The sequence below is a fragment of the Hyperolius riggenbachi genome, chromosome 4 (genome assembly GCF_040937935.1).
Source record: "Hyperolius riggenbachi isolate aHypRig1 chromosome 4, aHypRig1.pri, whole genome shotgun sequence".
NCBI lineage: Eukaryota > Metazoa > Chordata > Amphibia > Anura > Hyperoliidae > Hyperolius > Hyperolius riggenbachi.
The window spans coordinates 202,455,317-202,478,359 of record NC_090649.1 but is presented as its reverse complement, the minus strand read 5'-3'; the positions used below and the strand labels follow the sequence as shown (position 1 = coordinate 202,478,359).

The following is a 23,043-nucleotide window of genomic DNA, read 5'->3' as shown; positions in this document are numbered from 1 at the left end:
TACTTCTCCCGCACGGCGATCCCAGCACTGCACCGGTTCGCTATGGCGAACGTGGGACGCTCGCTTGAGCACGCCAAAGGGAAGGTGGCTCAGTTCCTGCCTGCTGGAGACCGTGAGCATCAAACAAGGGAGTTGCAGTAGATCCTTGTTCGGTGATTGGAGGAAGCCTTCCCCCAGCTTTCCATCCCCTCCGTCCCTGTCCAGCCAGCACAGCAGCCGGTGCCTGCAGCTAGCAGCAGCATCATCAGGCGCCCAGGAGACCTGCTGTCATTGACAAAGGCACTCTACATGATGGTAGAGCAGCCGAGAGAGGAGGTGCATGCAGCAGCATCCTCCTCTGAAATTCACAGCCAACACCTGACCCGGATGGTGGCCGACTACATGGGGTCCTTCAGCGGGCTGGACACCGGTGGCGAGGAGCCTGTGGACCCCTTGGCATACTGGGTCGAGCACTTGCAGATCTGGAGTGAGCTGGCGCAGTACGCCCTGGAAGTCCTGTCTTGCCCCCCTTCCAGCGTACTGTCCGAGAGGTGCTTCAGTGCGGCCGGTGGCGTGGTCACCGAGAAGCGCTCTTGTCTGTCCACAGAGTCCGTGGACAGACTCACATTCCTGAAGATTAACCAGGCCTGGATTGAAGGCATGTGTTGACGGCAACAGGAGGACATGAGGTGCCTGGGAATTATTTTTGGAGAACATCAACCTTCAGTCCCCTGCTAATTTGGCCTGGTTTTTCTTTAGGTGCTGTGGTACCACCGCTAGGTGCCATGGCCTAGGCTGTCTGCTGCCATATATGTCCTTCTGATTGCTGCTGCATTAAACCTCCTGTCTGTGTTCCCACCACCACCAGGGTCCACTCTGTTATGCGCTGCTGCCACTAGCTATTTTATACACCCTCAAAATAGCTACTACTATTACTGTTCTTGTGTAAAAAAAAAATTCTCATGTGTCTGGGTTTAAAACTGTGCTGTCCCAGTTGTGTATTGGACACAATGTGGGCTTCACGACTGCTGTCTGGAACCTCCTGCTGTATGTTGTTTATTACAGCCGTGGTACAAACGCTAGGTGCCATGGCTTGTTACATTGCCTGCTCACTCCTCCTCCTCCTGCTGCTGCATTTAACATCCTGCTGTCTGCGTTCCCACCGCCAGGGTCCACAGAATTATGCGCTGCTGCCATGCGCCACTAGCTATTACGCCACTACAATAGCTATATTTTTTTGTCAAAAAAAATTCTGAGGTGTCTGGGTTGAAAACTGTGCTGTCCCAGTTGTGTATTGGACACAATGTGGGCTTCACGACTGCTGTCCGGAACCTCCTGCTGTATGGTGTTTATTACAGCCGTGGTACCAACGCTAGGTGCCATGGCTTGTTACATTGCTTGCTCACTCCTCCTCCTCCTCCTCCTGCTACTGCATTTAACATCCTGCTGTCTGCGTTCCCACTGCCAGGGTCCACAGAATTATGCGCTGCTGCCATGCGCCACTAGCTATTACGCCACAAATTTAGCTATGCTGTTGAAGAAAAAAAATTTCAACAGTTGAGTTCTGTAAGGAAAAAAACATTAAGTTGGGTACAAGAGGAAGAATATGAACAAAAAAAATTAAGAAGAAGATGGTGAAGAAGAATAAGAAGAATGACCAGGTGAAGAAGAATAACCAGGTGAAGAAGAAGAAGAAGAACCAGAAGAAGAAGAACCAGGTGAAGAAGAAGAAGAAGAAGAACCAGGTGAAGAAGAAGAAGAAGAACCAGGTGAAGAAGAAGAAGAACCAGGTGAAGAAAAAGAAGAAGAAGAACCAGGGGAAGAAGAAGAATCAGGTGAAGAAGAAGAAGAAGAAACAGGAGGTGAAGAAGAAGAACTAGGTGAAGAAGAAGAAGAACCAGGGGAAGAAGAAGAACCAGGTGGAGAAGAAGAAGAACCAGGTGAAGAAAAAGAAGAAAAAGAACCAGGTGAAGAAGAAGAAGAAGAACCAGGGGAAGAAAAAGAAGAAGAAACAGGTGAAGAAGAAGAAGAAGAACCAGGGGGTGAAGAAGAAGAACTACGTGAAGAAGAAGAAGAACCAGGTGAAGAAGAAGAAGAACCAGGTGAAGAAGAACCAGATGATTATGAATAATAAGAAGAAGAACCAGATGATGGAGAAGAAGAAGAAGAACCAGATGATGAAGAAGAAGAAAAAGAAGAAGAATCAGGTGAAGAAGAAGATGAAAAACCAAGTGAAGATGAACCAGAATAAGAAGAACCAGGTGAAGAAGAAGAAGAACCAGGTGCCAGTGAAGAAGAAGTAGAAGATGATGGTGATGATGAGAAAGAAGATGGTAAAAAAGAAAAAGAAGAAAAAGATGGAGAGAAGAAAAAGAAGAAGGTGAAGACGGTGAAGAAGAATAAGCAAGTAAATGCAGAAAAACAGTTTTCCATCCATTTTTTTTTTCAATTACACATATATAATTGTGGTTTCCCTTTAAAAAAAATTATTTAAGGCCATTCGAATTCTTGATCACGACTATTACCCGAATTCAATTAGTGATCACGACTCGAATTCAAATCGAATTCTATGGTCGTGATCACGGACGAATCTGGATTTGACCTGGACCCGAATTCGATTGTACTCGAATGGAATTTGGGTACATTCGAGCAACCCTGTATCTGATTTCTATATCTCATGTAACTGGAGTTTGTCACCAGACATACTGGCTGCTGGAATCCATCTTATCTGATTGTAACTGACAGTATACCTAGCCTACCACAGCATACTTGGCATACCCTGACAAGCATGTAGGAAGGTATTCTTTTATATGAAATCTATTCACACAACTGCTAAATTAAAGAAGAACAGAAGCACATAACCGTATATGTTCCTTACAATACAACAAGTTATAATATACCAGATTTAACCATGTTTGTAATGGAAAGCTCCAGCATAGAAAAGATAGCTGGACTATAAATAATATGAGGTACAAACTACTTACATACAATAACAGGAATAACCTAGAGCATGCTAATTACAGTCTGGGAGGTGGGGAATATCAAGGGGAAGTCAGTATGTAAGGTTCCCTATTTAATTATTCTCAAAGTTCTACTTTTAGTGAGTTGTGATTCCACATCCAGGCATTCTAACTATGGCTACTGCATTGTTGTGACATTCGACAAGCAAAGAGGTTATTGTATTTTAAGCAATCACACCATTTTTACAAGTGGCAGTCCCTGTTCAAATTCCTCCTTGAAGTTAAAGTGTTTATTGTCCAATAGTCATAGCTGCAGCCCTGACCTGACATCTATAGATCCAGCTTTGTGGAGGGGGATTCTGATCAGATGATTGCCATGTGTAAAATGTCAGGTGACAAAGGCCAGTGGTGGAAGGAGGAGGCACAGAAGGTATATATGAGGACAGTGTAGGCTCAGAGGAGGGATGCAGGTGGCACATATGAGGACAGTGTAGGCTCAGAGGAGGGATGCAGGTGGCACAATGAGGGGCAGTGAAGGGACAGTGATGGAGGAGGAAACACAAAGTGGGTATATGGGAACAATGGAGGTATAGAGGAAGACATATGTGGCCCAATGGGGGGTACACGGGTGACATAATGGTGTGTAATTGTGGCACAGGGGTACATAGGGGAAATGGAGGCACCGTGGAGGCATGGGGGGTTGAACAGTGTAGGCACAGGTGACAGAGAGGTAAATTGGAGGGATCCTAGAGGCACAGGGGCCAGAGTGTCCACTTAGAAACAAACCCACAGTCCCTATCATGTTCATTCCCTTGTGCTTCCCTTTCAGCTACTGTATATATCATTTGCTGATGGGGATAGGAGGACTGCATACTGATTGGCTAAGGGTCATCACACAAATGGTATAGTGGTACTTTAAATGTAATTCAGCTAGAATACTAAAACAACTACAACTTTTTTTCATTAAATAAAAACAAAAAAAAGATGTAGAAACTAATGTTTGTTACATTCACCACTAAGAATTTTAGATCATACTAACATCTGATGAAAAGTCACACTTACGCGAGCACTGGGTGTTGTTGGTTGGGTTTATAGAGTAGCCGTCCTGACAGGAGCATGTGTATCCACCAACAGTGTTGGCACAGTACTGTTGACATACGGACAGGTCACACTCATTTATATCTGTAAAATAGGATCTTAGTGTGAATAAAGTTGTACATGAAATATAGTATATTACATTCAAATCAAAGTTCCTTTAATGTATTAGCAAATGAGTCTAGCCCAGACAAGTCTTGAGTGCTCACAGATAATGAAGTTCAGACATAATCTCTAAAATGCCATTCGCATCTACTGAAATGTTCCTGGTGGCTATCGGACCCTTGACACTGCTTACAGAGACCCAGAGTGGTCATAGTTCCTCCAACGACCTTCGCTTCACCACCCCACGCATTTCACACTCCCATGCCCGCCTGCAGGATTTCTCAAGAGCTGCCCCCACCCTCTGGAATGCCCTTCCACCACCCATCAGACTTGCTACCTCTTTCAACACATTCAAGCAAGCCCTCAAAACCCACCTCTTTATGATGGCCTACCCACCTCCTACCACACAGTAACTCTCTAAGGAATATTTAACAGCCCCACCTAGTGTTTCCACCCCACCCTTTAGATTGTAAGCCTCTGGCAGGGTCCTCCACTCCCTAGTGTAATGTACAGGATCATGTGCTCCTGTCCTATGACAGCCTGTACTTGTATTACTGGGCCTACCTAACCAGCCCATATTGCATGATCATGTATTTTGTACAATTTGCATGTATAACTTTGTTCTATGTTGTATAACCCTATGTCTGTCATCCTTGTATCATTGTATATATTTATTGTCCAGCGCTGCGTAATATGTTGGCTCTTTATAAATACAATAAATAATAATAATAACATGGTCCCAAACAAATGTAAATCCCATATCTCTAGAGCCATACATTCCTTCCTGGAAAACAGCTCATGGTACTGTTAGGAAGTACACTCTCAATTATTTACAGTACACCTCTCACAAGCCTGCTATCTCTAATGTGACACTTTGGCTAAAAATAAATGAATAAGTAGGACCTAGCCTCCAATCATGCATTTTTAAAGCCCATTTTGATTGACTAATTGGTAGCGCTATTTTTAGTATATTCAGCCTCCTTAGCAAACAGTGGCCACAATTGACTAAGATGATAATAGTGATTATAAGGCAAGTGAAAACTTATCTCCACACATCGATTGGTATTTTAAGTGTTAATTCAAAGAGAAGCTTGCCTTATTAACATGTAGTGACACGTTTTCACTGTGAGGACCATATCCTATTACAGAACTCGCCAGCACTAAGCACTGGTGAGTTCTTAAATTAGGTGATTGGTGCCTAATCCAATTGCCTGTAACACACCCCTCCAGGTGGTAAAGAACTCACTTGGGTGATTTAATTGCCCATTGAGTACTTTACACCCTATCCTACTGCGCTTTTCATGCTGCCCAGAAGTGATGCTTCCCAACAGACATGAGCATTAGCTATATCTGCAAAGAACAAGTCTAAACATGCTAACGCATGTGTTGCGCCGCCACATCTGGGGGACTCCTTTAAGGACCCCCGTCAGGCTGCCACACATCGACAAAAAGCCCCACATACCCTCCCTGCAGCTGTGTCACCCCTGATCAATGTACCTACCACCGCTGGACATTCACTGCCTCTCGCCGCAAGTACAGATGCTGGAATTACAGTGTATCTCTCACTGTAATTGCTGTCTCTCGGAGCCACTTCAAAGCATCTTTGAACCTCCCACCCGGGATTCCCCATTGGTCCACTGCCTTGACCATTTTCATTGGTTCTTGATCCTGCTTGGCTGACTGAACAGCAGTTTATGTTCTTGCCCTCCTACTCTAGCACACCATACATCGGTCAAATTCACTAAACATTGGTAAGACTGTCATGTGCAGGCTGCAGACAGAATTTTGACAGTTAATTACACTATGGCCTCAATTCACTAAGCAGTTTAGACTAGTCTACAGATGGTTTTTAGTCTACTGTTGGTTTGATGTAATGTTTTAGACCTGTTTTTAGACCTAGTCTAACATTCAGTAATTACACAATTCACAAAGGCAAACAAGGAATAACCACACCCACTTTTTCTGACAGAGATTAGACCAGCTGATTTCTTGTCGGTAAAATAATTCTGTGAGGTATTTTAGATGTGAGGATGGAACCTTTTGAATTAATTATGCATGAGTTTAATTGTATGCAGAAGAGAGCTCATCAAAAGAGAAGGATGTCAGTTATAGTTACTTGTTTGTGAATTGCATCTTTTTATCATTTCCCCTGCTTTACCCACCTAATTGCAAAATGGTTTAGACCAGGTCTAAAAACAGGTCTAAAACATTTGGTAATAGTGAATTCCCCTTTGATGCAACTGACCAAACCATCAGTAGACTAGTCTAAACTGCCTAGTGAATAGAGGCCTATGTAGTGTTTGTTGCGCAATTAGCTCAAACCCGAGTAACAGTCATATTGCTAGGGTTACATGCGCTACATTATACTAGCAATGCGAGTGTTGCCCAGGTTATGTGAGCTGTGCTAACTGTGCAACATGCACTATATAGTTGGCATAAGTAACGGTAACATTGCTTTGAGCTGCCTGTGTGCCGAAATTTTACCCATGTTTAGTGAATTTGTTCCTATGACCTATGTGGGGTTGTAAGGGAGGAACTGGGAGTAAACACCAGCTAATTTTTCCCTGTGAGGGTAGAGCTGACCCTGCCCGCTTTTTCCATGAGCCCCACAGCAGGAGGAGGTGGGCAGTTTAATGTGTATAGTGTACATGATGTCCAGGACGTTGCAAAAAAAAAAATTCTATTCATTTTCGTAGAGTATCCCAAAAATATGCTGGCCACAGACACTGAGAGCATAGGCAAAATGTATTTTGCTTATAGTGTATGCTGAAGAATTATACCTGCTAAGAACACAATATTATGCGTTTACTGTTCAGCTTACCAACACACATCCTGTTAGCCTGTGCAGGGTCAGGAGTAAAGCCACTGTTGCATTGGCACACAGGGTTCGTAGTTCCAGACTGGAAGATGCAATAGCCATTGGCACATTGTAGATTGCAAACAGCAATAACTATGAGAAGAAAAAGCAAGGACATGTAATGTTTAACGTTTGACATACAAGCACTGTCTATATATATGTTGTTGATTTTCAAATAGTGAAGATGAGCAAAGCTGTGCTCCAGACACGTATAAAAAAATAACCAGGAATATTCACAATAAAAAAACTAAATATGCTCAATAAATAACAGCTTTCACAGCTGCCTAAGGGCCCATACATACGGACGTTTATCACCAACCATGGTGCTTGCCTGTACTGTCATTTACCATTGTTTGCGTGAATATCGTGTTCCGTTCCTGATTTTCCCCGTTGTTAAGCCAATCATGAAAGCAAAATGCTGCTTCAAGGGCCTTTGACAAAAAAACACTTGACCGACACGCCGAGCAGACACCGCGTGAAACAGCCCTCAGGCACGACTCACAACAACACTTGGCAGGCGGTAAACGTTGGCTGCGACGCTCATCGTGTAAGTGCTCCCATTCCAATGAATGGGCAGCTCCGGTACTGTCTTTTCCCATCATTTGCTCAAATTCTGCATTTTTATCACTATTTTTCACATAATTTCAACTGACCCTGGTTGTTTTCCACTATGCCTCCATGCACACTTGCATTTGTCAGTGTGAACTGGACCTTACTTACTTCTCTTTGGCTTCTATGTTTTAAAACACTGTATTTGTTTGCCACTATGGAATGTGTTAGTACCCATATTTCAAAACAATAGAAATACGGGCACTCTTCCATTGACATCACCCTGAGTCCACTGCACAGATTCAAAGGCTGAAGGGTGATTACCTAGTAAGATGAGGTGAAGATTTCACCATCATAACAACCTTTCACTGCAGGTTTTACTTTTGTTATACTTATCCAGTAACTTATCAACTCAGTAGTTACTGACCTGGCATAAACATGCAAATCAGAACTTCTAGCCTTATTGCCATGGACTGATTCATGATCATAGGCTTACTGAGTGACAAGACCATAGGATGAGCATGACAGTCAAGCAAACAGCAACTTCCAAACTAAACAGCAGTAGCAATGCTATCAGTGTGACTGGTTTACTTAACTGTTATTCTAGATAACTACTGTATATCAAGTATAGAGATTACTGCCATGAACAATAAAAAGACTGTATGGAAACAGTTCTGTGTTCAGTTATAAATGAAAATACTCACATTGTGTTGACATGGTCATGGTTGTAGAATTTATCCATGAGGTTGTTGATGTTCGAGGTCCAAAAGCTGTAGTAATGCTTGTGTATCTTGTTCCTGTAGAAGTCATTGGTCCAGCAGATGTTGTCATAGGTTTGTATGTTGACACTGTAGTATTTACAATCCCCACAGAGGTTATTATAGTTGTGTGTCCCTGAGTCGTAGTATTATTAACTGTAATGGTGCTTAATAAGTTAGGTGTAGTAGTTCCCTGTGTTGTGTGCATGGTAGCAACTGTAGTTGAACTTACTGTACTAGTAGTCTGTGTTGTTGAAGAACTGACTGGTTGCCTGGTTGTAGTTATATTATAGGTAGTTGAATCTTTCATGGTAGATGACTCAGGTGCTCTGTTGGATGTAACACTAGGTAGTTGTGTTGCTGCTGTGATAGTTTCAGCTGGCTTGCTTGTATTAGCAAGTGTAGACCCTCCTTCACTATGAGTACTCGTTAAGTCTGTGGATCTTTCATTTGTAGTAGTTATTTCAGTTGCAATGCTGGGTGTACTAATTGATGGAGAGCTTACTCCATGAGTGCTTAGTTCAGTAGGTGTAGCTGTGTCATGTGGTGTGCTAAATGGAGGTATTCCACTAACTGTGCTGGGATTTGAAGCAGTAGCTGTAATAGGATGAGTATTAGGATTTATGCTAGATGAGGTCTGCTGTGTAATGGATTCTGTTGAGCTCATGGTGACCTCTGTGTTTGTGATTATATCAGATATAGGTATCCTAGTATTGATACTGAGTGTGTGTGTTCCGCTGCTGGTTGTAGAAGGTGTTACTCTTTCTTCCATGGTGCTTCGGTCTGATAAGGCTGTGGTGCCTGATTCTAGTGTTATACTTGTGCCAGTAACATTAACAGATGTAGATCTTTGTTCAGTAGTAGTTAATTCAGATGGACTACTGGTATGCCCATTAGCTGTCGTTATTTCTTTTGTTGTGAAAGGAGGTGAAGTTATTTCAGATGCTCCAGATGTCTTAGTAGTTGAACTATGCTCTGTAGCGCTTGTTACAGGTATAGTATGAGAGGTACTATCACCTGTAAGTATTTCTCCGAATGTGCTTGGTGTTCCAGTTGAAGTAATGACATTAGTGCTGGTTTTATGTGTAGTAGGTATACTTAATTCAGGAGTAAAACTGGTGGCAGTATCTTTAATAGTTGTTCCTTCTGGAGTACTTCTTTCTGGCACTGAGCTAGGAGTTAAGTAAGGGGTGCTTATTTCTATAGTTGGGCTTGGCTGATGTGTACTTCCTTCTGGAATGGTGCTAGAAATTGAGTTAATGCCAGTCATGTTTGGATGCATTGTAACATCTCTTGTAGGTATTGTTCCAGATGTGCTTGGTTCTAGAGGTACAGAAGTAATAACAGAAACATTGGTTTCATGTACAGCTGATGAGCTTGATTCAGGAGCAAAACTAGTGGCAACAGCTACAGTAGATCTATCTACAGTGGTTTCTGTTTCTGGTACTGTGCTGGATATTGCGTTAAGTGTGCTTGTTTCCCTATGTGTGCTTGGATGGGGTGTAATGTTATTTGTAGTTATTGCTTCAGATGTGCTTGGTTCTACAGGCACAGTAGTTATAGCAGGTACACTACTTTCATGCAGAGTTGGTGAGCTTGATTCGGGAGCAGAACTGGTGGCAACAGCTTCAGTAGATCTATCTACAGTGGTTTCTGTTTCTGGTACTGTGCTGGATATTGCGTTAAGTGTGCTTGTTTCCCTATGTGTGCTTGGATGGGGTGTAATGTTATTTGTAGTTATTGCTTCAGATGTGCTTGGTTCTACAGGCACAGTAGTTATAGCAGGTACACTACTTTCATGCAGAGTTGGTGAGCTTGATTCGGGAGCAGAACTGGTGGCAACAGCTTCAGTAGATCTATCTGCAGTGGTTTCTGTTTCTGGTACTGTGGTGGATATTACATTAAGTGTTCTTGTTTCACTATGTGTGCTTGGATGGGGTGTAATGTTATTTGTGGTTATTGCTTCAGATGTGCTTGGTTCTACAGGCACAGTAGTTATAGCAGGTACACTACTTTCATGCAGAGTTGGTGAGCTTGATTCGAGAGCAGAACTGGTGGCAACAGCTTCAGTAGATCTATCTGCAGTGGTTTCTGTTTCTGGTACTGTGGTGGATATTGCATTAAGTGTGCTTGTTTCCCTATGTGTGCTTGATTGTGGTGTAATGTTATTTGTAGTTATTGCTTCAGATGTGCTTGGTTCTACAGGCACAGTAGTTATAGCAGAAACACTGGTTTCATGTATAGTTGGTGAGCTTGATTCAGGAGCAGAACTGGTGGCAACAGTTCCAGTAGATCTATCTGCAGTGGTTTCTGGCACTGTACTAGAAACAAAGTCAAGGGTGCTAATTTCAGCATGTGTGCTTGTTTGGGTGGTAACACTATCTGTAGTTGCTTCAAATGTGCTTGGTTCTACAGGAACAGTAGTTACAGCAGAAACACTAGTTTCATGCAGAATTGGTGAGCTTAATTCAGGAGCAGAACTGGTGGCAACAGCTTCAGTAGATCTATCTGCAGTGGTTTCTGTTTCTGGTACTGTGGTGGATATTGCGTTAAGTGTGCTTGTTTCCCTAAGTGTGCTTGGTTGGGGTGTAATATTATCTGTAGTTGCTTCAGATGTGGTTGGTTCTATTGGCACAGTAGTTATAGCAGAAACACTGGTTTCATGTATAGCTGGTGAGTTTGATTCGGGAGCAGAACTGGTGGTAACAGCTTCAGTAGATCTCTCTGCAGTGGTTTCTGTTTCTCCCGCTGTACTAGTTTCCATATCAGTGCTTGGTCGAGGTGTAATATTATCTGTAGTTGTTGCAGTGCTGATCCCAGATGATGTGGTTATTATAAGTTCTGTGCTTATGGTTTCTTGAGAGGTGCTGGTTTCCGGCGTCATGCTTGTTGACGATTCAGACTGTGTTGTTTTTAAAGTTGAAGTTGGTTCGACTGTGGTGGTGGTGGTAACAATATCCATTGCTGATGTGGCCTCATTTGTACTTACATCAGGAGAGGTGCTTAAACCTGCCTCAGATGTTGATATTAAATCAGATGTACTTTGTTCACTTGTGCCTGTAATCTCAGAGGTTGATTGGTCACTGGTTGTTAGTATTTCTGTTGTAGTGCTGGTAACAATCTGAGATGTTGATGGAACATCAGTTGTACTTGATTCATCTGTAGTTGTAGTAGTTGGATCAGCGGATGTTGTAGAACCTGAAAGATGAGCAAATATTGCATTAAAATGTGTGCAGTAAGTGGCCCATGATTGCAGTAACAAAATTACAATGTTCATCGAAAAAAAATATATACTCAGATGAAGTCACACAACATCATACAGGCCTATTAGTTCCCTGAACACGTCAACCTACTAAGGCCCACAAATGTTGAGTGAAAATGTTCACACACATCTGATCTTCTGTTCAGTAGACAATGGACATTCATCATTGTCTTTGTTATCCCTACCCCCTCCTTGCAGTACATCCTGCATGCTTGCCAATGGAACAGTCTTTCTTGATGTTCAGTCAATGAAAGAATTGATCAAGTAAGGAAACCATTTTTCATAGGTTTTTGTCATTTTTATTTATTAAAAATTACATACTGAGTGCAATAGATTTCACACTATGGTACTGTGGTGGATGTGCTTAATTTCTAATTAATGCATTTTAGAGATTCAGCTTAATTGTATTTTTATAATTGTTTAATTAAATAAAAGAAAAGCATTGTAAGAAAATATTTACAGAACAACCACATAGAACAGGAAAATGTAAAACTGAAAAGTATGTAGGTTCTGCTCAACTTGGTCTTTGGTACAGTTCTTATCACTTAAAGCGGAATATAACCCTGCATTTCAACTTTGCTCTAAAACATTATTTACAGCATATTATATGCAACCAGCATTTTTTTTACTAGACCAGCATTGGAAGGGTTAAACACAGAGGTTTAAAGTTCCGTGGAGAGATATGCAGAAGTTCAGATAGATACATTTAACTAAATAGAATGTAACAAGTGATAAATGTTACACACTCTTTGGCTGTCCCTCGACCATCTCCTCAGGCCGCTGCTGTCATTGGTGCCGTCGCATCTCGCCGATACCATCGATGTCCTTGATGGGGTTGATGACCTCGTCTGGCACACGGGGGACAAACTGGCCACCATTGATGTGGTCAGTCTGTACAGCCGGATACCTCATGAAGATGGCATTGCGGCGGTCGAGTCTTATCTCAGACGCGGCACACGTACGGACGAGCACTGCGACTACATCTGCGACTGTTTATGATTCGTGCTTACCCACAATTCTTTCTTATTTAGAGAGAAGTGGTATCAGCAGGTGTCAGGCACTGCCATGGGAACGGCGGTGGCCTGCACATACGCGAATCTCTTCCTGGCACGCTGGAAGGAGATTTGCGTGCATGGCGACGCTAACCCGTTCTGTGGGTACCTGCGGAGGTGGTCGAGGTACGTGGATGACGTCCTGGTGTTCTGGTCAGGTACTGACTACTGAGCAAGAATTCTCCCTCTTCACTGATTATTTGAACGACAATCAGATTAACATGAAGTTTACAGCAGAAATAGATTCATGCCATATTAACTTCCTGGATCTTGAAATTGTCATCCAGAACGATCGACTAGTGACGAGGGGCTACCGAAAGATTACAGCCACAAATTCAATCTTGCATAGAGAGAGCTTTCATCCCCCCTGGGTGACGAAGTCTATCCCCTACGGGCAATTCCTGCGTCTCGGTAGAAACAACAGTGAGGACTCCAAGTATTTGGAACAGGCTGAAGAACTCACAGCACGACTACAGTACAGAGGTTACGACTTGGCATTGCTAGAAGAGGCAAAGGAAAAGGCCTTCTCCAGACCTAGAAGTGAACTAATCAGGAGACAATGCCAACTCGTCACACAAAGAGATGGCCCCAACACCAACACTAGACAAGTGTTTGCCTTCGATTACTCACCGATGGCAACCACTATTAAAGGAATTATCCGTAAAAACTGGCATGTCCTACAGGGAGATCCACACTTGACAGAGGTGACTACAATGCCTCCCCTGGTCACGTTTAGGAGGGCCCCTACCTTGGGCGATATGTTGACTAGTAGTGAACATAAAAAACCAAACTCGGCCAATTGGCTGAGTACCCTTAAACGGCCAGGCAACTACCGCTGTGGGACATGCGGCATCTGTGACCAGATCCTCAAACATGGATTGTCGATGTTGGGAGGATCTCCTGTAAAAATTAAAGATGTATTATCATGCAGATCTAAATTTGTAGTGTACTGCTTACTATGTCCATGTAATAGATATTATATTGGACAAACTACCCGGGAGTTGCAGACAAGAATTAAAGAACACTTTCGCTCACTCAAATCCAAGGAGAAATTCACCAGACTAATAGTACACATGGCTCAATGCCATGGAAGAAGTCCTAACTGTCTGCGTTTCTTTGCTTTGGAGAATATATCCTTCTCGCATCGAGGAGGAGATAGGGAACGAACCCTATTACAACATGAAGCCCGGTGGATAATGCAAACTAATGCACTTGGCCCCCTTGGCCTGAACGATAAAAACGAACTAGCCTGCTTCCTGGAAAAATGAACTAACCCTGTTCCTGGAGAAATGAACCTAGAATAACATCTTAGAATGATTGATATGTTCTCTTATCTTGTCCTCGCTGCACCAGTGGAACTCCCCCTTGGCGTGGACTCTGATCTCTCTTCCCTTCTCCTATATTATCCCACTCATCTTGCGTGCCTGTGTGATGAAATGCCTTATCCCTGGTCACACACACACGCACGATCTTGCTATCTTGCACATTCTTCTCTCTACTTATGTATCGGCTGCCCCCACTCTTCCTTGTGCTCCTTGAAAATATTTATATCCCCTCAACTGGTTCTCGCCTCTCTCTCTCCTCCTTCCATTAGCTTTTATAGTTACATACCTTTTCGGTATTTACTTTTATGTCCAACAGATTTGACACTTTGGGCTGCACCCGCGGACGCATCTGCCTCTGCCTCCACCGCCCGTGCCCCCCTGCATTGGGTCTGCTTAAGCCTCTAATATAGTAAGTGTTTTTGCTTTATGCACGTTTGCTGTCTTTAAACAGCAGCCTTTTGCGTGCATCCTTCTGCTGGGAGGCTGAGCGCTGGAGTGCGCGGCGGGGCATGCTGGTGGGTGTACCCGTTGTTGCCAGGTTACATGGACACTCCCCGTCCCTTTTGCAGGGCGAGTGGGCGTCATGGGTTGACATAGTAACAGGGGGTGTGGCCAGCAGATGTAGGCAGAAGTGCCGCCGTAGCGTGGGTATGTAACCCACGTTGATGCGGCCCGCCCCCAACTCTCCCCATTGCGGTGAACAAGCACTGTTAGCGCGAAACGGACGTCCACAGGGGGACACAGACCTGGCGCCCACTTAACCTGCATCTAGCTGCTACTTGACTGTAAGTGCTTTTATCTTTATCAATAAACAACCCTAATTGCAGTGCTGGCTTTACTCTCTCTCTCTGCTGCTACCTCTTTGGCTGTCCTCCAGCTCCTTCTCAGTCAGAGAGAGTGAGTCACATTTCACACTTAGATACATTTTATGTAAACAAAATGTATCTATGTAAGCTTCGGATGCGTCTGCAGTTCTCTCCAGGAACTTTAAAGCTCTGTGTAACCCTTCCAGTGGTGGTCTAGTAAAAAAAAAATGCTGGTTGCATATAATATACTGTAAATAATGTTTTAGAGCAAAGTTTAAATGCAGGGTTATATTCCGCTTTAAATACTTATGCCAGTCCGTTACTGGAAGGGTCACTGGGCCCAATTCAAATTCACTTTTTACTCCTAAGGGTTTGCCTAGGTGATATTTTCACATCTTATCAATAAAATGCCTTTTAAGCCACTGACAAGCAACTGGCAGTAGTTTTTCATTTACTTTTTGGTACTTTTTAGATTGCAGAGTGCTGAAAAGTTATTGTAAACAGAAAATGAAACATTACCTACTGGGAGAAAACTTCTCACTGACTCACGTGCATGAAATAAAGGTGCAAGGAAAAAAGGTCATAGGTGGATAATGAAATCATAATAAACGATAAAGATTGTTTTCAACTAGGGGCGAAAAGTCGAAAACATGTAAATGATAGGTATCGTTGTAAAGATATTTATTTTAAACACTGTTTAATTTTTCAATAATACAACTTAACCTAACCCTACTCTCACACAGAATCCTCCCCTGGTGGTGCCTAACCCTAAGAACCCCCTGGTGGTGCCTAAACCTAAGACCCCCCTGGTGGTGCCTAACCCTAAGACCCTCCTTCCCTGGTGGTGCCTAACCCTAAAACTCCCTTTCCTGACGTCCTTTAAAAGATAGAAATGATTACATATTTAATAATGTAAAATTTGTTCATAAAAACAAAAACGATAATGTTGCAAGTTTCAAAGCCATACCATACTTCAAAAACTTTAATGTTCTAATGTTAAAATCGATATTTCTCAGGCACCCTTATATAAATATGTGAACTGCAAAACTGTCTTCTTCCAATCTCAGTCACTTTAGCTTATGATACATGCTTTACACTTGTATGCTCAGTGTACTGCTTACTAAGTGGGCTGAAAAAGCTAGCACACCTTTTATTTTCACCCATAAGGTGGCACTGGTGGTTCATTTGGGAACAGTTTCAGTTCAGGTTCACCATGAGCTCGCTGGTCAGTCTGTACCTCTGTAAGACTAACTTGACTTCAATACAAGAGCTAGAGCATCATAAAGCCAACTGCCTTTCAAAGAAAAATGAATCACTGAAAACTTTTATTACAGTTGCGTTTCCTTCATATCTTCTCTGTGCTTCCTAGTGCTACCTCTTCTCAATTTTTCCATCGTATTCTAGTATTCAGTATGCAGTGGCTGGATGGTGTAAGCAGTGGTTTGAAGGTGTAACGATTAAGGGCTCTGCCTCTGACGCAGGAGACCAGGGTTCGAATCTCGACTCTGCCTGTTCAGTAAGCCAGCACCTATTCAGTAGGCAAGTCTCCCTAACACTGCTACTGCCTATAGAGCGCACCCTAGTGGCTGCAGCTCTGGCGCTTTGAGTCAGCCAGGAGAAAAGCACAATATAAATGTTATTTGTCTTGTCTAGTATTCAGCTTGGTAGGTCTCCATATAATGTAGACATTATCCAGGGATCCAACACACACCAGATCCATAAAGGTTGAGAACTTCCTAGCAATAATATAGTATGTCCAGTATTCAGCCTCTAATACAAGGAAATCTTAATTTTCTTTAATTAAAACTGCAGTGCATAATCAAAATTCACACTTGTGGTTCCTGGACGTGAGTCTCACGTCCAAATTTGTTACATTGAAGGTTGGACGTGAGACTTAGGGCCTGTACACACTGAAAATTGCAAGCACAATTCCAAACGCAGTGCGTTGCAATTGTGTTTTTTAATCAAATTTATACTTGTGATCTTTGTGCACTTGCGATTTTGCTGAGGCTATCTTTTCCTGGTTTCCTGATTGTTTACTTAAAAAACGCAAACGCAATATTACCCTAAGAAAGCCTAGGATGTCCTGAAAAAAAAACAACGTATGTATTACTGTGATGGCATCGGTAAAAACAAGTTATTGCTGTATCAAAAGCGACACAGCTGATATGCCAAAATTGTCAGGAACTTTAAGGGGTAAAAAACCCGGAACCTAAAGTGGTTATTATGATAAACCAGTACAAACAGAATACAAATGGATTTCGTATAGGTGTTATTATTACTTTTCTTGGATCACTTTTCTATAACCCCTTCAGAATTTCATGTATCCGTTGTTCTATCATTTTCTTTCCTCCTCTAAAAGTCATATTAGAAAAACAGGCCAGTATACAGTATATAAAGGTTACACTAGTAGCAATGTCTCAGTGGCTCAATAATTTTGCAAGTAGTATTTACTGATTATGCCTATCCCTCAATTGTCCCTGACAAATACTGTATGTCTGGACAGCTATCCTCTAATTTTGCAATAACCCTTTGTAATAGATGTTTCTGCTACAAGACACGTTAGTTATCTTTATGCAATTTGCTAAGCAACTTTCATGAGAACTCAGTTCCACTTAAAGGTAACCTGAAGTGAGAGGGATATGGAGGTTGACATATTTTTTTCTTTTAAACTATGCACATTGCATGCCTTCCCTTATGATCTTCTGAGTCTAATACTTTTAACCATAGGCATGGAACAGGCATGAAGATCAGATGTTTCTGACTGAAGTCTGACTGGATTGACCACATGCTTGTTTCAGGTGTCTGATTCAGACAGTACTGTTGACAAAGACCAGCATGACAGCCAGGCAACTGGTATTCTTTAAAAGGAAATAAAAGTGTTCGCTTTTTTTTTAACTTAACCTCTCTGTTTTTTATCCTTTATTATTTTATTTAATTTGAACTGCATTATCACTGCAAAAAAACTAAAAATAGCCCTGACTGAGAGAAATGTAGAGGGTGTCATTTCTCACTCTCATTAAAAATGCTTCCCCTGCCAAGTTGTAATGCTGATCTTCTGCTTTTTATAGATGTGAAGAAGGGACTAGTGTCAATTAAGCCCCTAGTGTCTCTCCAGGCCCTAGGCAACTGCCTAAATTGCCTTGTGGATGATTCAGCTCTAGGCCTACACAGTGCATCAATTTCAGGTACCCTTTAAGCAGCTAATTTGGGCTCCATAGGCGTCTGTGTTATCAGCAGATAGAGATAGGCATGGGTGGGTGGGGAGGAGTACTTAGGCATCGGCAGGGGTTCCTAAGAGTTAGGCATTAGCATGGGGATAGGGTTAGGGTTGAACATTGAGAGGGAGGGCTCATGTGAGAGTAAGGTTAGGTTGGGCCACAGTATAATATCGGCACAGATTACTGATATTGTACTACTGGAATTACCAACTGATTTATAGTACAATATCAGTCATTTACTGTGGATTCTACTTGCGGATATCTCTGGCACTCAGATTTCTGTGTTGCCCTTTTTAAATGTATGCCCCTTTAAGGGCTCTTTCCATTTCTTTGCTGGGGAATAGTTTTAAGCACTCCACAGCCATTTACCTCCCCCTGGAACCTTGATTAGAGCAGATTAAGAGGAAGGCCATCGTGATATTTATGTTCTACTCATTTTTATTCCGGCTTCTTTGTTTATTTGTGCATTTATGGCTGAATTGCTTTGATGTCTTACAATTTTATAGCATAATAGTTATTCATTAATAAAATATCACATTGGGAACCCGGGATGAAATATTAGTTTGTCAAAGAACTTGATGATAATAAACTGTAACCTTACAAATGACCTCTGAAATAATGTTGCATAGAGCACTGGTTGTTTGACTTTCTCATGAATCAATGTCTTTCAGGAAATACTGGTTTTGGCTTTTCTATTTCTATAATGTTATTTATTAGTTAACAATAAATAAAATGTGCCCGTTCCTTGCAGAACAGATAACCAATTATCAGAGTGCTATTCCAATTATTCTTAATGCCGGACTCCAGCCAAATGCTTTGTTATTTGGTGCAGTAGGGATGGGTTGAAAGACATTACATTCAATAGGGCAGCGAAGACTTTTCAGTGCTGAGAATGATCTGAGAAATAACATACAGTATCTGAATCTCATATCTACACTAAAGTCTGTATTTTAGATTTTCATTGTCCGAAAGCATTCTTAGCTATGCGGACAGGCCGGTCCCCCGGGCGACACTGGCGAGTGTCGGGCCTTCTCCTTCCCTATACGTCACGAATGACGTCACACGCGGCGGCCGGCGTGTGACGTCATTCGTGACGTATAGGGAAGGAGAAGGCCCGACAATCGCCAGTGTCGCCCGGGGGACCGGCCTGTCCGCGCTATGCGGACAGCCACCGGGAGAAGAGCCAGGAGGCCGGCGTGGGACGTCCCGACCAGGGCTGGGATGGAGAAAGCCCCGGGTAAGTTCAAATTTTATTTTTACGCTGAGCTCGGAGTCCCTTTAACCACTTCAGCCTTCAGTCGTTTTCACTTTATGCATCCGAGCAATTTTCACCTCCCATTAGCCTATAACTTTATCACTACTTATCACAATGAACTGATCTATATCTTGTTTTTTCCGCCACCAATTAGGCTTTCTTTGGGGGGTACATTTTTCTAAGAGCCACTTTACTGTAAATGCATTTTAACAGGAAGAATAAGAAAAAAAAAATCATTATTTCTCAGTTTTCAGCCATTATAGTTTTAAAATAATACATGCCTCCATAATTAAAACTCATGTATTGTATTTGCCCATATGTCCCGGTTATTACACTGTTAAAATTATGTCCCTATCACAATGTATGGCGACAATATTTTATTTGGAAATAAAGGTGCATTTTTTCCATTTTGCATCTATTACTATTTACAAGTTTAAAATAAAAAAATTTAGAAATATTTAATCTTTACATTGATATTTAAAAACTTTAGACCCTTAGGTAAATATTTACATGTATTTTTTTTTATTGTAATGTTTTTTGTTGTTTTTTGTATTAAACATTTTATTTGGGTATTTTTGGGAGGGTGGGATGTAAGCCATAGTTTTATAATGTAAATGTGTCTTGAGTTTTATTTTTTTCACTTGTAGTTGTAGTTTTACTTTTTGGCCACAAGATGACGGCCATGAGTTTGTTTACATGACGTCACTCTAAGCGTAACATACGCTTAGAGCGACGTATGGGGGATGTTACAGCCAGAAAAAGCACAGCTTCCGAGAGAAGCTGTTGCTTTTTCAGCGGGGGAGAGCAATCAGTGATCGGGCACCATAGCCCGATTCACTGATTGCCAGGCTAACGAACCGCGGCTGGGAGCGCGCGTGGACGCGCGCGATCGGCCGTGGGAGCGCTCGGACGCGCACATGGCCTCCTGGGCGTAGCTACTACGTCCATCATTAATGATCATTTCAGGTGAAAATCTAGTGCATGAACATCTGTTTTCCGATATCATTGGCCTGAGCCTCCCCTCCAGCAATACATGGAATGGTTCATTCTCACCTGACAGCTATTGTGCTGGTCAAAACTTCCTTTTAAAGGTAGAGGGGAAATAGTCATTTAGGTTGCAGAGGTTTAGAAGGAGGAGATTTGCATGGCTCAGGTGAGCAGAGTAAAAAAAAGTTGTAAGCTTCTGCGCACGTTCATTTTGCACTGCCAAGTGATGAAACTAACATTGCCAATCTGTTGTATAAATCTGCTACTGGGTCCCTACTGGATCTGTACAGAGTCTCTTCCCCAAGACTGGCATACTGTAGGCCAGTCCAACAATGTGTACATGTAAAAAGAAATCCGCAGTAATTTTGGCGCCAAGGAGAGCCGTAAGCGGTAGTTGAATATCAGTATAATTTCTAATAATTTTCTATTGGGCAATGGGTAATACGATAGTAGAACATTTTTACTAATATTTTACTATTGCTGAATCAAACACTTTCCTCACGTGAAACCTCCCCTTGATCTTGAACCCTCCCTCTACTGATGCCCCTAACCGATCCCCCCACCCCCCTGCAGCAATTCTCCTATCTTCTGATCTCTGCACCCCATTCGCCCATACAAATTCCCATCTGACAATATCTGCACTGCCTACTTACGAAAATCATCTGGCAATGCCGGTGCCCAAATTACCCCCTGGGTGGTGGTGTAGACACAATTAACATTGCAGACCATGCGGCGCCCATTGTGCCAGACAGCCATCATCACCCAAATTGCCTGCTTCCCCAACAACATCTCAATGTCAAATTACAATTTCTTTTTGGTTTTCCGCCATTTCTTTTCATGTCTTACCTACCTAATTGTTCTCTCTGACTCCTCAGAGGTTTTTGAGATTTTAATCACTGTGGTAAGAGCATGAACTGCCATTTTGCTAAGTATTGAAAACTATTTATTTATTTGTCAAAGACATTGGCCCATATGCAATTCACTTTTTCTCCTTCGTTTTCTCCTAGGTGATATTTATTTTCAAACTTGTCAATAAAATGCCATTTAAACCACCAGCAAGCAAGGAAATACTCAAAATAATTTTTCTAGGACCGTTTCACCTACGTACTTTTTCAGTTGCAGAATGCTGAAAAGCTATTTTAAATAGAAGATGAAAATGTATCTCCCAGGAGAAAACTCAGGAGAAATAGTTCATTGCATGTGGGCCATTGTGATTCAGAAATAAAATCTATTTTCTAAATTATAGTAATAAAATAGCAGCCTTTTTTCAGCTGCATGATGACAAATATAAAATATTTGACATTTATTGGAGAAACCCCTCCCTTCCTTTCATATTGCCGGGACAGAATCCGGCAAACTAGTGGAGTAGGAGGTGTCTGGCAAAGGAGGAATTGCTAATGGCTGCTGTCACAGACCGCGCGCCGGTCTGCGGATGGGGTAAATCGATCAGCGTCAGAAATCCTCTTACACGGTCATTTGTTCATCACGAAGGGTAACCCACATTCGCAATTTGATGAACTGACTCGCGAGGGAGCGTTCTGATACCAACCGAATCACTCCACACACATATACAATTCAAAGATCTGCCACCAAGCGAGTTACACAGCCCGCTACTGTAATTTTACTAGGACTTCGAGAACACTTTAGTAACCCCTAGCAGTATGCAAGAATCTGGGCCAGATCGTTATGTCTGGGCCGGGTTCTCGCATACGGGTTATAAATGTATACTTCTATTAAACACAGGGTAGCGAGTTCAGGAGAATAGGTACGATTGTGTATGTTCAGCAACAGGTCATAACCGCTAAACGATTTTTAAACGTTTAATAACACAAATGCATTACATACAGTTATATACACCTATTAACATATAAAACACAGAGCTTAAAAATAAAAGGAATAAAACAGAAAGTTCTTACTTAGTTAGCTGAGCAGTCCATTTGAATCATGAAGAAAATAGTCCAGTTTAAACGTAGGCATTCAGCTTAAAAGTCCTTTGTACACAACATGCGCCCGGTTCTTCCGTGAGCACATGTCTGGACTTCCCTAGTCGATGTCAATTGAAGAACTGGGTGGAGTTCCTTGCAAACGCTTTTTACTGACCAGAGTTTTGGGGCGGTCACTACCTGGAAAGTAGGTGTGTTGGAGGCAGGGTTACCTCCTGGCAAGTCAGGTTACCACCCACAGACTTGGAGCAAGGAATGTACCAATTATTAATAATTTGTGTAATTCCGCCCCAGATGGGTGCATCGCAGATCCGAGACCATATTCATAAGCAGCATGCGACTCTGTATTAAATGAGACTATACACGCCTAGTCTAACGAATTTGCTCTACGCATGCCGGATAAAGCGGTTTCTCAATTGATTCCTGATAGCTAGAGAAGGATAATTCATGTGAATTATAGACCTGTTTCCTAGGTATCAGGAAATGTAATTTTAGTCTTGCTGTGACAAACCTATTTTGAATTATTAATAAGTTAACGTTCCCTTTGTGAGAAGCTATACGCTTGGAGGGAAATTTTGAATCTCAACCAGTTTGAGCTGGTTTTCCTTTTGGGGAAAGATGAGCTATGTACCAAATGCTGCTCCCCAGGTGGTCTGGCTACTTGTGAAATTCTTTCCTGACACAGGATGTGGGGGAGGTTACTGTACTCAGTAAGAGAGAGGGAAATTGACATCTATTGTGCATTTACCCAAGACTGACAGGAACTGTGCACGACCATGCGAAAGTCGATGGCGCTTACGCGCACGACTTTCGTAATATTCGTCACATCTCTCCCCTACCAGACGGACGCACAGAGTGGGTCTGCATGACCCGCTCTACGCGGCGCTTA

General features: G+C 42.3%; 1 protein-coding gene across 1 annotated transcript; it reads right to left on the bottom strand.

The window, feature by feature from the left end:
* Positions 1-3,963: 3,963 nt before the first annotated feature.
* LOC137504744 (mucin-2-like) lies at positions 3,964-12,477 on the bottom strand. The gene is made up of 4 exons (XM_068233329.1): positions 12,381-12,477; positions 8,250-11,501; positions 6,961-7,089; positions 3,964-4,121 (listed from the first exon to the last, which is right to left on the bottom strand). Exons 1-4 carry the CDS (start codon positions 12,475-12,477, stop codon positions 3,964-3,966), a joined length of 3,636 nt encoding a protein of 1,211 aa, XP_068089430.1.
* Positions 12,478-23,043: the final 10,566 nt, after the last annotated feature.